General features: G+C 47.9%; 1 protein-coding gene across 2 annotated transcripts in view; it reads left to right on the top strand.

Moving 5' to 3' along the window:
- MAN1C1 (mannosidase, alpha, class 1C, member 1) overlaps positions 1 to 15,458 on the top strand; it is a 48,231-nt gene extending 32,773 nt beyond the window's left edge. Inside the window, exons 5-11 of one of the 2 annotated variants that reach the window (XM_014948698.1) lie at positions 2,737 to 2,860; positions 5,050 to 5,143; positions 8,978 to 9,093; positions 9,290 to 9,509; positions 11,927 to 12,099; positions 12,894 to 13,009; positions 13,969 to 15,458. In XM_014948698.1, the coding sequence (XP_014804184.1) occupies positions 2,737 to 2,860; positions 5,050 to 5,143; positions 8,978 to 9,093; positions 9,290 to 9,509; positions 11,927 to 12,099; positions 12,894 to 13,009; positions 13,969 to 14,086 (961 nt within the window). In that variant the 3' untranslated portion in view covers positions 14,087 to 15,458. Of the gene's footprint in view, positions 1 to 2,736; positions 2,861 to 5,049; positions 5,144 to 8,977; positions 9,094 to 9,289; positions 9,510 to 11,926; positions 12,100 to 12,893; positions 13,014 to 13,968 lie in introns of those variants that run through there. The other variant, XM_014948699.1, reaches the window with a different exon arrangement.
- Positions 15,459 to 16,239: the final 781 nt, after the last annotated feature.

Raw genomic sequence — 16,239 nt, forward strand, 5'->3', positions numbered from 1 at the left:
GGGGGGGGGGGGGGGGGGTGAGTTAAGAATGACATTTGGAAATTGGAAACAAACAAAAGCAGGCATTAAGTCAATTCTGTGTATACATTTTTGAGGACCCAAGTACAAAGACACCCAACCCCCCCAGCTCTTCCCATAGCAAACTGCCTTTATCTCTTCCTACCACCTCACGCCACCTTTTCCTCTCGTGTCCCCTCTCTGCTGATGTGCTTCCCTGTGGCCTTCTGCTCCCGCACAGGCGCTGTATCACATCTCATACAGCCTTGTTTTCCATCCTGCTGGTCCAACTGCCACGTTGTCTGCCAGGTCCTAGAGTACATTGTCTTCTCCAGCTGCTGCTCTCTGCTCTCTGCCTGTGTGTCGCACTGCGATTTCTCTCCCAGTGCCTCCTGTTCCACGGTCCTGGCCCCCTCTCTCCTTCACATCTCCCCTAAACCCTCTGCACCTCCAGATTTTTCATCGTTGTCCTCTCCCACTCTCACTCTTGACTTGGCACTGTTTTCCTGCCTCATCTCTGTGAAGGAAAGAGATGATACAGTCATTTTCAGTCCACGCTTGCAGTGGACAGTGTTTAAGGAAGACCCACTTATCTGGGGGATAAAAAGAGCTTCGGGCATTTCCTTTTGCCTTGAAGACCAGGGTCCTTTAAACTGTAATTTCCTCTGAGATGTTATAAAACAGGGCAGCTGTGAAGACCCAGTTTGTCCAGTCTGTAATGCTGACAAAACATTTTCCTGCAGGGGGTCATTTCAGGCTGCTCTTTAACCCAGGGACACATTGCAGACCTACTTGTTTCCTCCAGACCACCTCTCCCAGAGTTTTCCTGTGGTTTGTAACCCAGGGCTTGGGTTTCCAGCAGCACGGTCCTTGCAGGCAGTGCCTGGCTGTGTCTTCGGGACAGAAGATCCCAGGGGAGGGTTGTGTTGGCCACTATCACCCCACATAGTGACTGTCACAACAAACAGCCTCCTTTGGCTGCTTCCAAGCACTTTTTATTTGAACTAGCTCAGAAGGCAGTTTCTTTTTGTGAGATCGTATTTGTTACAACGTCCCTTCAGTGCAGTAAATAAAGAAAAAGTAATTGACTCTTTATAGATCTGAGCAGGCAGTGGGATGGTTTAGCCCACCCATCCCAGGGCCAGCACCCACCAGTTTCAGCAGATAACAGCCAATGCCCTATTAAAACCAGCTTTATCCTGGTCAGACTGGAGGAGCTTTCTGCCTGCACAGGGAGATTTCTGCCGGCGGCACGCGATGTTGTTGGGGTGCCCGTTTTAGCTGCACACAGTGTTTTCAGGGGAGAAGCTGGTGGTGCAGCCTCCTGACAGTTTGTGGGAAGGGCTGGCTCTTGGCAGTGACTGAGCAATTTGAAACAGCGTGAACACATTGCTTATCTAATGGCTCCTTTTGTCTGGAGGGGAAACAAACAGCTCTGGACCTGAAATGGTTTTCCGTACATCACATGGAGGGGAAACTTTTTTTTTTCCCCCCCTTCTCAGAAAGATCATTCGTTTTAGCCTCCTGTAAACAACAAAAACCTCTTTTTTCTTCTAATAGCCAAGCTTTCAGGCGCCATCTAGTGTTACCCCCGCCCCCCCCAGCACTGGAAACCTGTTACCTCATCGGTCCCGACCGCAAACAGCGCTCGCTAAGAGATGTGAAAATCAAAGCCACGTCACTTCTGAGATGGCTTAGCCAAGCTTGCCTCGGCCAGCCCCTGCAGAGGCTGGTTTGAGGCCGAGGCTTAAGGATATGGGTCATTTTTATGTCTGTGCAGATTTCAGAGAGGCTGGAGCTGTGATCTGTAGTGGTGGGATAAAAGAAGGAAGTGGTCGAGTGTAAAAGCAAATCCAAGAGTGAGGTTGTTAGTGGTTGGAAGAGCTTCTGCCATCCCGTGTCCTCTGGTTAGTTTTCTTTCAGATTTAAGGGAGAAGTGATGCCCTCCTCATCCCCAGAATGGGACTCCTTGCTTTGCTTTGGTGCTGATTCTTCTCCTTGCATGGATTTGGTAGGGTGAGGGGAGACAAACAGAAACTGAGAAGGGATCCCAGGATGTCAAAAGTAGGGGCACTTTGTTTAACTGGCTTCTCCAGACATGTTTGGCAGCTTCTGTAGGTTTATGCTGACCCCCCTGTTCTTGCAAGGCATGAAATTCCCCATGGCTTTTCCTTACAGTCAGGTTTGCCCAGTGGCATCTCTCCCCGAGCGTTGATGGTGTAGGTTTTATCCCCCTGCAAACCATCATACACTGGGAATGTCAGTGCCATAAACATATAAAAAGAGTGAGATCGTGTTTAAACGAGGTGGATAGGGACAGTCTGGATTCTCCATAAAATAGCAGCCTTGTTGGACATTTGAGATGTGAGAGTTCAGACTGCTTAGAGACACATTTTATCCCCAAATGTCTTGCGTAGGGCAGGTTCTCAGCGTTCTTCCCAAGTTTGCTTTAAGCTGATCTGTTTGGGAGGGATTAATTCCTCTCCCACAAAAGCTGCAGTTTCCCAGTAAGCGCAGTCTGTGCGTTTTGCCCCATCCTTTGTAAAACTACTGCCCCATCCCACTAGAACTGCTCCATGAGATAGTCCTAAAAATCTATGTATGTCCTTCCCATGGCCCCTGTTGACCCCTGGTGTGCGCTGCACGCACATAACAAGGGCAGGATCTGCACTGGGGCGGTGACCTCAGGCTTTGGCTGTGTTTTCCTGGCAATAAAAGCTCCTTTTTTTCTCCTTGCAGCGGCATGAGTTGGAGTTGGGGTTGGGCATCTGCCGGAAGCAGCATCTTAGCAGAATTTGGTACCTTGCATTTGGAATTCCTGCACCTCTCGGAGCTCTCTGGCAACCCAGTGTTTGCAGAAAAGGCAAGTACTTCCCAATTTGGTGTTCAGTAAATTGGTTTCTTTATGCTCCTGGGGTCAGGGCCCTCATCTGCCTCTCCGTCACTGGGGAGATGGGGATGTTGTTCCCAACATCTCAGTTGTGTGAAGTTGTAGCAAAAACTTCCTCAGACAAGGGCACGGCCAAAATTAAACCATCTGGTGGATGCAGACTGCAAAGATAATTGTTAATTCTGATATCCTAATAGCAGTGCCTTGTACTTGCAGACCTTTTTACTTTAAACAGGCATTAAATGTTATGCTCCAGCCAGCAAGATTTCTGCTGAGGTTTGGTGGGTAGGAAAGGCCTGACAGTTGACATATTGGATTCCTTTTGTGCAACTTGTAACTGAAAATCTATTAATATTATACATTACCTTGAGCTTTTTTTTTTTTTTTTTTTTTCCACAAGTGATCTTGTAATGCATGTGAGAGGAACTTAATAAATATGCTGTTGGATACCAGCGAGTCATTAGCTTTCGCTGCACGTCCCCGAGGAACCAGCTTTGAGGGAGACAAATTGTTCCAGTTAAAACCCAAACTGCCCCCATGAGCCCAAAGGAAATGGGGCCTGTCCGGAGTCCCACAGTGGGGTGAAAACAGACAGTGGTTCTGGGATTGCTGAGGGGTAGCTCAAAATGGTGCTTTCCCAAGATGTTTGCAATGTTTGCAGGTCTGTCAGTTTGTGAAACAGGGAAAGGATTTGCAGAAGAGACAGGAAGAAAGAGAAAGAAGAAGGTAGGAGAGCAAAATGGAGAATAGGATGGAGTGTATGGAAAGCAATAAGGGGGGTGAGCAAGAGGGATGTCACAGAGGGGTGAGCGGGAGAGGGAGGCAGAGGGTGAAGGAAAACTAGAAACCCAGGAAACTCTGTAGGGAAGATGAAGACAGGCTGGTGATTTGAAATGAAGGAGACAAGCTAAAGATTGCCTAGAACAACGACAGTGACAGATTGCTCAGAGGAAGGGGGGAGCTGAGGAAAAACCAGCGAAGGGAACAGTGGAACGGAAAGAAAATGTGTGTGAAGGAAATGGAGGGGGGAAGAGAGACGAGCACTGAAAACACAAGGGCAAGAAGATGCACCGTTAAAAACTAGAATTGCATCCATACTCAAGGTTCAAACTGTGGCATTTTGAGGCAGGGTCAAGCCTCTGTCCCCAGCCTGATGTTTCCCTCTTTTCCTCCTAAGCCCTGAGAGGGACAAGGACAGAACCTTTCTCCTGGACTCTCCTGAGCTGAGGGCACAGAAAAAGTCTCGCGTTCATCCTAACACCCTCTGAGAGAAAAAATGTAGGATGATGTGGACTCAAACAGCCCATCCTCTGGGAAATTACTTCAGAGGAACAGATCAACTCATTAACTTGCAGCTTGGGACTTGTGTGATTTTAGCAAGAATAAAGTCCATCTGTGTCTTTTATTCAAACATATCATTAATATGCCATGCTACTAAACTTCAGTAAATATTATCCAGCCTGACGACTTACTTGGAAGCGTCGACTTAAGTCTGTAGCCAGCTTTTGGCTTACAAATTGTCTAATTTTATAAAAGGTTTAGAGTGTATTAGCTGCTCTGTAGGTTATAATAGAATATTTATGCTGCATACCATTTAACTTTGTCCCTTATGGGAAAGGCCTGTTGGATTTAATGGGGGTGAAACCAAGGGAGGTTTTAGAAAATAAGTACGGCTGTTCTAGCATATTAAAGGAGCTGGCTGTTGTTGAAATTAAAGGCCCCAATTCATCATGTTAAGTGACCGCATGGTGAATTTAAGTACTGTGTGAGTCACTCATCCCTGCCACTCCTTTCCCTTTGGATCATGGAAAAAATCACCCTCCACGTCTCATACATTTCCACCCAGATCCTGAATCCTTCTGGACCACTGTTAGTGAACTGCTCCCGCTGCCTGCTGACCTGGGGCCTTGCAGGCGTTTTTAGAATTGTTTCTAAAACCCCCCAGAGCTGGATAAAGCTTGTGCTGGGGAGTCCAGCAGGAAAGTTTCTCCATCACAGCCCTGGCACCGGAGAGCCCTGTCACTGGGCTCTGCTCACACGATGAATCCCAGCGTTACAGGCTGCTGTGCTCATTCAGCACTGATGAATTCTCAGTGATACTGCAAAACTGTCAGCTTTTTCAGCAGAGAAGTAACACAGTTCTTGTCTCTCCTCTCTCCTAGGTGATGAACATCCGCAAAGTCCTGAACAGAGTTGAGAAGCCCCAGGGCCTTTATCCCAACTTTCTCAGCCCGGTGACAGGCAACTGGGTGCAGCGTAGGTATCAGAGAGTCCTGCCTGGAGCATTTCAGTCTTCCCATTCTTCTTTAGGAAGCAATAGCAACTGTCAGAGCAGCGAGCCAAGGAATTGTCATGTCAGGCAGCCTGTTGTACACGTGATTAGATAATGCAGCCCGATTTGTAAGATGCAATATAGTAATTGTACACTTAGTCCATCAGCCTTGTTTCCAGCTGAGCGTCTCACCTCCAGAGAGAATTAGGGCCTCCCTTGCAGAGGGGAGGATAATGGCACATGGTTCATCACACAGATATTAGAAATCAGTACATCTCTTTAAGATCTCATCCTGCAGTCATCACATAGCCCACAGACCTACTTGGGAGTTGCACGTGAAGGATGTGAGCAGAAGCACTATGAGATTTGCTTCCTGAGTGTGCTGCAGCAAGTAGGGAACCACCTGGAGAGGCAGAGGGCTTAGAGTCTCAGATCCCCCAAAGATCTAGGGCTGTGTTCTCCTGTGTGCATTTCTGTACCTGTCCCTGTGGGTGCAAAGAGGCAGAGGGCTTAGAGAGTCTCAGATCCCCCGAAGATCTAGGGCTGTGTTCTCCTGTGTGCATTTCTGTACCTGTCACCCTGGGTGCAGTTTTGTGTGAGGAGGGTGAGACATCTAGGTGCTCTTTTCTCTTGGTGGGAACCCAGCACTGGAGACGTGGGCAATAAATAGACACTGCTCTGATATAAAAGAGGAGCAATAACCAGGAAAGGGCTTGAAAAGAGCAAGGAAATACTTGAAGCAGGGTACCCAGGGAAAGGTTATTTACTTTCCTTACCTGGAGAAGAGACTGTACCCCTCTTTTTGTGCCACCAAAGGGCAGAAGCTTGGTCTCCAGTAGGAACCTGAGAGGCTATTTCTGGCTCTGTGCTCCACATCTCTGACCTCAACTTCCTGCTGTTAGGGACTGGCAAGGGAGGTTTGCTGGATTTTGTGTTTCTCTGTCAAATGAAAGAAAACTCTCTCTTTGTAGAAGCCGTTTTTAACCTGTCAGTGGATTGCATTTATGTTGTTTAAGCAGTTTTCTTTGAGTCACTGCACTACCTGGTTGTCCCCATGTCTCGTTGCACTCTTTGCTCTGCTCCAGAGCTTTCTAACGACTGCATTAATAGCTCTGATTGTAACTGAGGGCAGCTGCCTGGCTGCCATCATCTGAGGCAGTGAGAGAGCCCTGGCTGTGAGCAATCCCTGACCTTCAACTGCCACATGGGCACCTCTAATGGCAATTGACAGGGCTTGGCTTGAAAGGTGTCCCAGCAAAGCATCTTGGATGGTTGCAGTTGTCCCATTAAACCAGAGCTGTCCTTCAGTGCCACGAGGAAAGAAAATAGGCTTCTGTGTTTGTCCCATTAATTGATCTTCAAAGTTATCCAATCTCTTTGTAAGCAGTTCAGCTTCCCCTCCACATTTGTCTCTGCAGAGTTGTTGCAATATGTTCCACTTGAAAAGCTAATCTCCCATCCCCTACTGCCCCCCTGAGATGCCATTTTCTTTAGGTTATTCTCAACTGGCAGCCACACCGCACATTTTCCCAGACACAAGCATTAATTCTGCCTATTCATTGGTGCTGGGAGGAATAGAAGTGCCTGTCCATTGCCATAACTGATCGTTACAGGATCTTTGGGAAACCAAAGAGCTGTGCTCTTAATTCAGATGGTTAAAATACTCAGCTTGAGACTCAGCGTTCATCTCTTCTGCCACTAATTTAATTCTATTTATGTCTGCAAATTTGACTTCATTGTACTGACCTGCTCCCACCCCTTGCTGACAGAGAGAGGGGCCTGTTGCTGGTTCTTGGAGCTCATTAAAAGTAGTTCCTGATTGCTTGTTCTGGGACAGGCTGATGCATTAGGAAAATTTTTTTCACTGAAAGGGTTCTCAGCCATTGGGATGGGCTGCCCAGGGAGGTGGTGGAGGCACCATCCCTGGAGGTGTTCAAAAGAGGGGTTGATGTAGTGCTGGGAGGTCTGGTTTAGTGATGATGCTCCTTGTTTGTTGTGTGGGTGTCTATTTTTGTCAGTTAGGTTGATGGTTGGACAAGATGATCTTTAAGGTCCCTTCCAACCTAGAAGATTCTGTGATTCTGTGATTGCAAAAGGACTAGGGATAACCTCTCTCCGAGACTTTCACATCCAGAGGGCAGCTCGTGGCAGAGGCTGTTTGTGGTGGTTGCTCCTAATACGACCTTGTGGTCTGACTCCATATTCCAGGGAGGGGAAAAGGCTGAGCAGCCTCTTCTGCCTCTCGAATGCTGCTGGTAAGAAACAGATTAGGACCAAAGCAGGGAGGCAGCTGCCGCCCGCCACAGAGATGGTCCCTGTAGGTGCCAGGCTCTCATTTTCTCTCGTCGTTAAAGCTCTTTGCGGGAAGCTGTTTTTTCTTGGAATTGCTGTCATTTTCTTAAAAGGTGTATCTTTGACCTGGCTGAATGAGCAGATCTTCTAAATGAAGAGGCAGCTCTGTACCTCTTCTGAGGGCGGTTGTTACCTTTAGAAAATTAAAAGGACGGTCCCCTGCTGAAATAAGAGATTTGTTTATGCAAAGTGCCTGGGAGGCAAATGCTGGCAAAGCTGATGCCATATGGAAAGCAATTATGTACCAGAGCTCCTGCTTTGGTGATTTTATGAATGACACACTTAGGATCACAGAGCTTCTCTTTAAAGACAGGCTGTGCAGCCGCTGTTTGCAAATAGTCTGCCCTCCTTTTTTTTTTTTTTTTTCATGCGTCTAATCTCATTGTTTTGCTATGGATTATTCCCTGGATCATCAGACACACTGTATCGGGGATATTTGCTCTTCAGGTCAGGAAAATGCATGGCTGTTGATCTCTTCTGTTGGTAGGATTTAGCATTTAGAATAAGCCTCGGGACTTTATGTATGTACAGTGAAAGGGAAAATAAAAATCTGACCAGCTAACTCTGAAAACCCTGCTGCATCTGCTTCCTTTTGAAATGAGGATGCACACGGACACAGAGGTGGATGCTGTTAATTAACAGGGATGGTCCAGTCCATGGTGGGTCATTTGTCTTGCTCTTCTAAAAAGGGGAGTAGGTGGCTGCTTGAAAGAAGGAACGCCGCTTTTCCCCCTGTGGTATAGTTTAAAGATATAAATCCAGCCAGCAGTTCCCCCCAGGCAGAAACCTGCAGCTGTCATGCCCATTTCACAGTGCAATTCTTTAGCATCCTCCTCTCCAGTAAGGTCAGAGCACTGTGTACTCTCAACAGATAGCCTTGAAAATCCGATTTCTGCAGGAGAAAATATTCGGTGCGCATCCTTGTACCTGACTTGATCGTTTTAATACGCCAACAACCCCAGCCTTCCCCAGGCCACAGAGTCCTGCCATGAGGCAGGAATACAAATGGCACGACTGAGAGGTCCCTCCAGCACCTCCGTGTGATCCAACGTGCATCCTCCCTTTCCTGAGGCAGGGAGGCAGCACCCAGTGGCTCCTTAGAGACAGAGATTTATCAATACCTGCCACTGCTTTTGGTTTATGAGGCTGGGATTTATGATGATTGCTTCATAAACAGGAAGCATTCTCAAGTTGCAGTATAAATAACTGTTGCAAAATAAGACCTCTGAATACTTTTGGTAAGGGATACTAATGCTTTGTAAAATGACAGAACATTTTTCTCCTGATTGCACTTTCCACCTTTCTTCCTTTTTGAAAAAGAAATGCTGCAAGCTCTCCCCAGGAACCTGGAAAGAGGGAGGAGAGAACAAGGGCATTAAATAGGACATGGTTGTTTGCTCCTTTGTAAAGCAACTGCTCATTGTACATCATGAACCTGAAGTTCTTTTCTGGCTTTCCCACTACAGACCATGTCTCCATTGGGGGGCTCGGGGACAGCTTTTATGAGTATCTCATCAAGTCTTGGCTGATGTCAGACAAGAAAGACTCTGAAGCTAAAAAGATGTACGACGATGCACTAGAGGTAAGGAGCAGGATGCTGCTCGGTATTTTTTTGTGGGGGACATTGTTCATCAGAATGTTTCAGGCAAAAATGTCTTAGATTTTTGGGTTTCTGTGGGTTTCACTCCTGTCCTCCTAAGTATCTTGAAATACTTAGCAAGGAAGTTTTACTTACTGTCCACTAGGTATCTTGAAATCCTGATTTTTCATCCCTTTAGGCAATAGAAAAGCATTTAGTCAAAAAGTCTGCTGGAGGATTGACCTACATTGCTGAATGGAGGGGTGGCATCTTGGATCACAAAATGGGCCACTTGGCTTGTTTCTCCGGGGGCATGATAGCACTTGGAGCCGAACACGCTGGCGAGGAGAGGAAACAGCATTACATGGACCTGGCTGCAGAAATAACCAACACCTGTCACGAGTCTTACGCACGCTCAGGTAAACCTGTGGGCTGCCTAGAAAATGTCAGCAGGGTATTTTGTGCATCTGCATCTCTGTGTATGATTCTCACTTGTCTTTTCTGGGTTATCTAGAAGAGAAATCAGTATGTTTTACACAGCAGACAGCTGGAGCAGAGGGACGGGCAGATGTGAGCTCCTGAGGCAGAGTTGGGAAATGAATCCAGAGCTGAATCCCTCATCCCACCCCCCCAGTCCCAGAACTAACCGTCTCCCAACAGGGCTGTAGTTTGAGTCAGCCTTTTAAAAGTCAGTACTTTCAAAAGTACATTCTGCCTTCTTAAAGTACATCATTTTCACATCCCTTTGCAGGCAAAAAAGGGAGATTAACAGTGATTAATTGCAGGGCATCCCACTATATGAAGCAGAGCAGCTGAGAAGCCCAACAGGAGAGTGTTGGAAACCTGCAGCTGCTGGTAGGAGCCAGAAAAATGAAGTTACTCAGCCTCTTTTGGCTCCCTAAGTCTTTCTGTTCCACAAGTCCAGTCAAATTTGTTTCACCACCCAGTGTGCTTATCAGTGCTCTGGGAGAGCAGTGACTGGTGATGAATGGGGGACTGGGTTCTCTGCCTGCAGGGCTTTCAGCACGATAAGGGTAAGTTTGTGTTGGATTCTGCCCCTTTCTTTGTAGGCATCACTGTAGCTCACTTCGCAGGCAGCGAAGCAGCAGTCTGGGACCTTGCCAAGACCAGGTCTGGCTGCACAAACTGTTCCCAAGGATCATTTCACACCTTTTTCACACCTTCACCACATCAGCAAGCCCATATTGGCAGCTGGTATTCAGCACATTTGCCCAATAAACTTCAAACTAACCCGAAATGATATTTGCAAATAACTTCCCCCCTGTCTCCCAGCACTTAGAGAACTAAAACAAGCCACCTGCACTGATAACCCTCTGGTTGGGAGTGCCTGGAGCCAATTTTCACCTTCAGCAGCATCCATCAGCATAGGAAGGACAGTAGCAGGCCTGCCCACACTGGTGATGGTGCTGTCATTTCAGTGAGCTCATTGTTTTGCAGAGAATGTCTGTGCACCCTGGCTCCTGGCAAATGGTCCAGCCCACGAGCGCTGGTAGATCCCCACACAGACAGGAGGGAAAGTGTGCAAAATATTTAGAGAAATAAAATTTCACTGAATTTCACTGAATTTCACTGAATTTTAGAGTTGGAAGGGACCATAGAGATCATCTAGTCCAACTCCCCTGCTGAAGCAGGATTGCCTAGAGCTTGTCAGAGCATGTTACTCAGGAGCATCCAGGCGGGTCTTGAAAATCTCCAAGGAAGGGGACTCCACACCCTCCCTGGGCAGCCTGTTCCAGGGCTCTGCCACCCTCACCGTGAAGAAGTTTCTCCTCATATTTGAGTGGAACCTCTTCTGTTCCAACTTGTGCCCGTTGCCCCTCGTCCTCTCACTGGGAACCACTGAAAAGAGTCTGGCTCCCTCCTCCTTCAACCCTCCCTTGAGATACTTGTAGGCATTGATAAGGTCTCCCCTTAAAATGACTCCCTGAAATCCAGCCTTGTGGTAAACACATGGGTGCAACAAGAGAAACCTTGGGGCATGATCATAAACAACTCTCTGCTCAGTTTCCCTGGTTTTTGGATAGGAAGAGGGTTGGTGCTCAGAAGTAGGGATCCAAGTGCTTGCTAATGCTTGCAAGGGATTGAGATTCTCCTGTAAGGGACACTTAAAAAGAACAAGGTACCCTTAATGTTTTATGTATAAAATACCAGTGAATTTGATAAAAGCTTCCCCATCATCCTGATGGCTTCTTTTCAAAGAGGCTGCTGGTGGACCAGGGGGAAAGGCAGCAGAAGTGAAATGGCTGTGTCTGGTGGGGTGAGAGCTGTGATAGAAACCCCTGCCTGGGAGCGGGGTGTCCATAGCTCTGTTGCAGCAGGGTCAGCAGCGTGGCTGCATTTTCCTTTAAATGTGTTTTCTCTTTGAGGCTTTATGACAGGATCTGCCTCCCCTTTCTTTCTCATCTGCATTCTGGGTTTGTCTCCAATGACACACTCTGCTCTCGGGGCCAGGAGCAGTGCAATTCCTAGGAGCAAAAGTGGTAGGACACGGGGGGGATTTGTACCTGCCCTCTCCTCGCTCAAATCTGATCCAAATCTGTGTTTTGTCCGTTGTATCCACCCTCAGAAAGACTTTATCCTCACCTCGATAGTACCCAGACATACCACAGAGTGAGCATCACCTGGGTGCCCCTGGTTTGACATCAGCCCTGAGGTTGAGGTGACACACGGGCACGACCGATCTGCTCATCTGACTTTAGTTAAATCCTGGCAGCCTGAGCAGCATAAAAACTTGAAAGACCTGGACAGTCTTGTTTACTTGCTTCCTCCTCAAATTGACCGTGGCGTGTGTGTGATTTTTTTTTTTTTGGTCTAGATACCAAACTGGGCCCCGAAGCCTTTCGCTTTGATGCTGGAAGTGAAGCCATGGCAACCAGACTCAGCGAGCGCTACTACATCCTACGCCCAGAAGTGGTGGAGAGCTACATGTACATGTGGAGGCTGACACACCATCCCAAGTACAGGCAGTGGGGCTGGGAGGTTGTGCAGGTAAGATTGGGAAGCTCAGAACTCCTACAGCCTGCTGGATTCTTTCCAAAAATATTTCCTTCAGTCGATAAAAAGAGCAGAAATCATTTAAATTGTGTTAGACGCTAAGACGCGTTAGCACTGGGGCAGGGATATGTGGAATAGTTTGATTTACTGTGACATCTCTGGTGATGGTTGTGAATGTTTTTTTCACCCTTTTGGGCTATGCTAAAGTCAATCAGTCAGTCAAAACAGGGGAGGGTTATGGAGAGGAGCACTGAAGACAGGGAAACCTGCTATTAATGGAACAGCCCTCTGCAAAACGGAGTCAACCTTCTCTTTGAAATGTCCTCACACTCCGAACCACTGGCCAGGGAAAATCAGGAAACCTGCCTTTGCCCTTTTTCCTGTCTCCTTCCCACAAAGACCTCCCGGGCAGAAAGTCCCTCAGCTCTTTTTCTAGCTCATGCAATAGCCCTTTCGCTGCTGCCCTGCCACAACTGTCATTTGTCTGCTGCCCTGCAAAAAAGGCCCCACAAACAGCCCGGGTGGCCACTTGTGATCTGCTTTTGCTACGTGTCTAACATCAAGGTCAATCAACCACCTAACTCGGGTGGTTTCTGTTTCTCTTGCTATTTCATTAGAACCAGCTTTATTCCCAGAGTCTGGAGTAATCACCGCGCTCTTCAGTAAGAGACAGAGGCTATTATAAACCTGGAATTAGATTTGTAAAGCTGACTTGTAATGCAGCTGATGATGATGAATGAGTTACTCCGTGCTATGGTGTGTTACTGAGATTTCTTCTCTTTTCTCAGGCCCTGGAAAAATATTGTAGAGTAGAAGCTGGTTTTTCTGGCATCCGAGATGTTTACACCACAACCCCAACCCACGACAACATGCAACAGAGTTTTTTCCTCGCAGAGACTCTGAAGTAAGTCTAGTATCACCGGGGCCTTTCTGAGTAGCATAATTCCTGCAGCATCAACACTCTGTGCTTAATAAGACTCTAATAATAAGGTGGGGGGTGGGATCCTCTGGGGGGAAAACCGGGCAAGGCCATGGGTGCTGCAAAGCTTTGGTGGCTTCCTCCTGCAGAACCACTGCTGTCATTGGCACCCTCGAGGTTTCTGCTCGTGGGCTGGATTTAAAGGACTCTTCCTGTGATTTAGAGCTGCTCTAGGTGGGAGGCTCTGACTGCTGAGCTCCCTTGAGTTTATCTCTGATGGTTTAAGAGATGGCTGTCTCCTCTGCCAGGCCCATGTCCTGCCTACAGAGGTGACTGTGGCCTGAATTTGCTGCAGATCTGCCTTTGCTGGTAGCGTGAGGTGGTGTTTGTGGGGTGGCTGGGCACAGATGCCCATCCCATTTTGCCACCTTTACCCCAGGGGTGGTGGTTTCCAGCAGGAAAATGAGGCAGGGAGTTGAGAAATGTGTCAAACAAGGGAAATGCACAGGGAGTTGGGAAACAACAGAATGAGAGGGAACAGCTTCAAGCTCCAACAGGGCAGGTTTAGATTGAACATTAGGAAGGAATTTTTCACTGAAAGAGTGGTTGGGCATTGGAACAAACTGCCCAGGGAGGGGGTGCAGTCCCCATCCCTGGCTGTGTTTAAGGGCTGTTTAGATGCAGTGCTGAGGGACATGGTGTAGGGGAGGACTTTGTAGAGTAGGGGAGATGGTTGGACTCGATGATCCCAAGGGTCTCTTCCAACCTCAATGATTCTTGCGTTCTATGTGTCACCATAAACCGTGGCAGCTGAGGCCAAAGGCAGCCCCATCACGCTCCTGATGCCGGTGTTTGCTCGTGCGCGCTCGGAGTCCTGCTTGAATTTCCTTTAATCTCCCTTTGTGTCCACCTTCCTCCCGCCCGCCCTCGCCTTGTGGCTCCAGGTACCTCTATCTTCTGTTCTGTGAAGATGACGTGCTCTCTCTGGACGACTGGGTGTTCAACACCGAGGCTCACCCCCTGCCAGTCAACCACACGAACTTTAAAGCCAGTGTGCAGTAGGGAGGCTGCTGCCCAGCGCCCTGCGGCGGCAGCGGCGGCGGGTTCCTGCATTTGGTTTCCATTAAAGGAATTCGAGTTGTTCCTAAAATGGTATTTTGGGGCACTAGTCCAATTCCGGACAGTATTATATTGGGGAGATGAAACCGTGACATAAGCACCTTCTTTTCCTCTGTGAGGAGCTTTATTAGCCTGATAATGAGATGTTTATTCTGGGCCATATTGTACACAGTTCATAGACATTCCTTTATACAGAGAATTTATATGAAATCCACTGACTTTGCTTTATAGTGGCCAAAGGACTGGAAGTTTGCCATAAAATAGACTTCACACACATAAACAACACACATCCTCCTTTCATTTTTTCTGTTTCATTTTTGCCTTTTATATACTCTTGGATTTATCACCTTTCTTAATTAACAGTTTTCAATATGCTGTGCTTTCTAGGTGGTAGGCTTTCTAGGCTCTTTAGGAAGGACGGGCTAGGAGAAGGAGGAAGGGGAGTTGCCCTTCATCTGAGAGAACAGCTGGAGATGGCTGAGGAGCTAAGAGCTTATGGGTTAGGACTAAAGAGGGGACAGGTAAAGGTGACATTACAGAGGGTGTCTGCTACAGGCCACCTGACTAAGAAGAACAAGAGGATCAGGCCATCTACAGACAGGTAGGAACAGCCCCAGGTTTGAATTTGCTGGCCCCGGTCCTCATGGGGGACTTCAGCCACCCTGATACCTGCTGGAGGGACAACACAGCAGGATATAAGCAATCCATGAGGTTCCTTGGGTGGACTGATGATAAATTCCTCCTCAAACTGACAGAGGAGCCAACAAAGAAAGGTGCTCTACTGCCTTGTAGTCACCAAGAAGGGTCTCACTGGGGATGTGAAGATCAAAGGCAGCTTTGGCTGCAGTGACCGTGAGATTGTGGAGTTCAGGGTCCTGAGGGCAGGAAGGAGGCTGTAAAAGCAAGCTCAGAACCCTGGACTTCAAGAGAGCAGACTTTGGGCTCTTCAAAGATCTACTTGGATCTTGGAGAAGTCCTGTGGGATACAACCCTGGAGGGAAGAGGGCCCTGAGAAGGTCAGTTAATACTCAAGAGTCTTGTCATCCAAGCTGAAGAAGTTCCATTCCAATGAGCAGGAGGTCAAGCAAAAATACCAGGAGGCCTGTGTGGCTGAGCAGAGAACTCCTAGCCAAGCTCAAACACAAAAAGGAAGGATAGAGAGGGTGGAAGCAGGAATGGGTGACCTGGGAGGACTACAGAAACATTGTCTGAGTGTCCAGGGCTGACGTTAGGAAAGCTAAAACCCAAATGGAATTGAATTCAGCCAGGAATGTCAAAGACAGAAGAGCTTTTAGAATAACATAGGCAAAAAAAAGGAAGACTAGGAAGATGTGGTCCCACTGCTCAACAGGACAGGAGACTGGTTACACAGGACACGGAAAAGGCCGAAATACCAAACTTTGCCTTTGCCTCAGTCTTTCCTAGCAGGGTCAGCCTTCAGGGATCTCAGGCTCCAGAGACTGGGGGGAAAGGCTGGAGTGAGGAAGACGTTCCCTTGGTGGAAGAGGATCAGGTCAGGGAATCCGGGTTCCAGAGACTGGGGGGAAAGGCTGGAGCGAGGAAGATGTTCCCTTGATGGAAGAGGATCAGGTCAGGGAATACTTCAGCAAACTGGACATAGATAAGTCCATGGGCCCTGGCCAGTAAGTAGCAGAGTAGCCCAGGGGCCAGTACTGGGTCCAGTCCCATTTAACATCTTCATAGTAACTAGCAGAGTAGCCCAGGGGCCAATACTGGGTCCAGTCCCATTTAACATCTTCATTGATGATCTGTCAGAGAGTTTGTTGATGACACAAAACTAGGAGGGGTGGCTGATAGACCAGAGCATCGTGCTGCCACCCAGAGGGACCTCGACAAGCTGGAGAAGTGGGCTGGTAAGAACTTCATGAAATTCAACAAGCAGGTCCTGTGCCTGGAAGGGACAACCCCACGCAGGACACCTGGCTGGAAAACAGCTCAGCAGAAAAGGATCTGTGGACACCAAATTGACCATGAACCAGCAATGGGCTCTTGCTGCAAAGGTTTCCTGGGCTGCATTAGACAAAGTATTTGCCAACGGGGTGAGGGAGGTGGTCCTTCTCCTCTGCTCGGCACTG

Source organism: Calidris pugnax, unplaced genomic scaffold (assembly GCF_001431845.1).
Source record: "Calidris pugnax isolate Ruff unplaced genomic scaffold, ASM143184v1 scaffold162, whole genome shotgun sequence".
Classification (NCBI taxonomy): domain Eukaryota; kingdom Metazoa; phylum Chordata; class Aves; order Charadriiformes; family Scolopacidae; genus Calidris; species Calidris pugnax.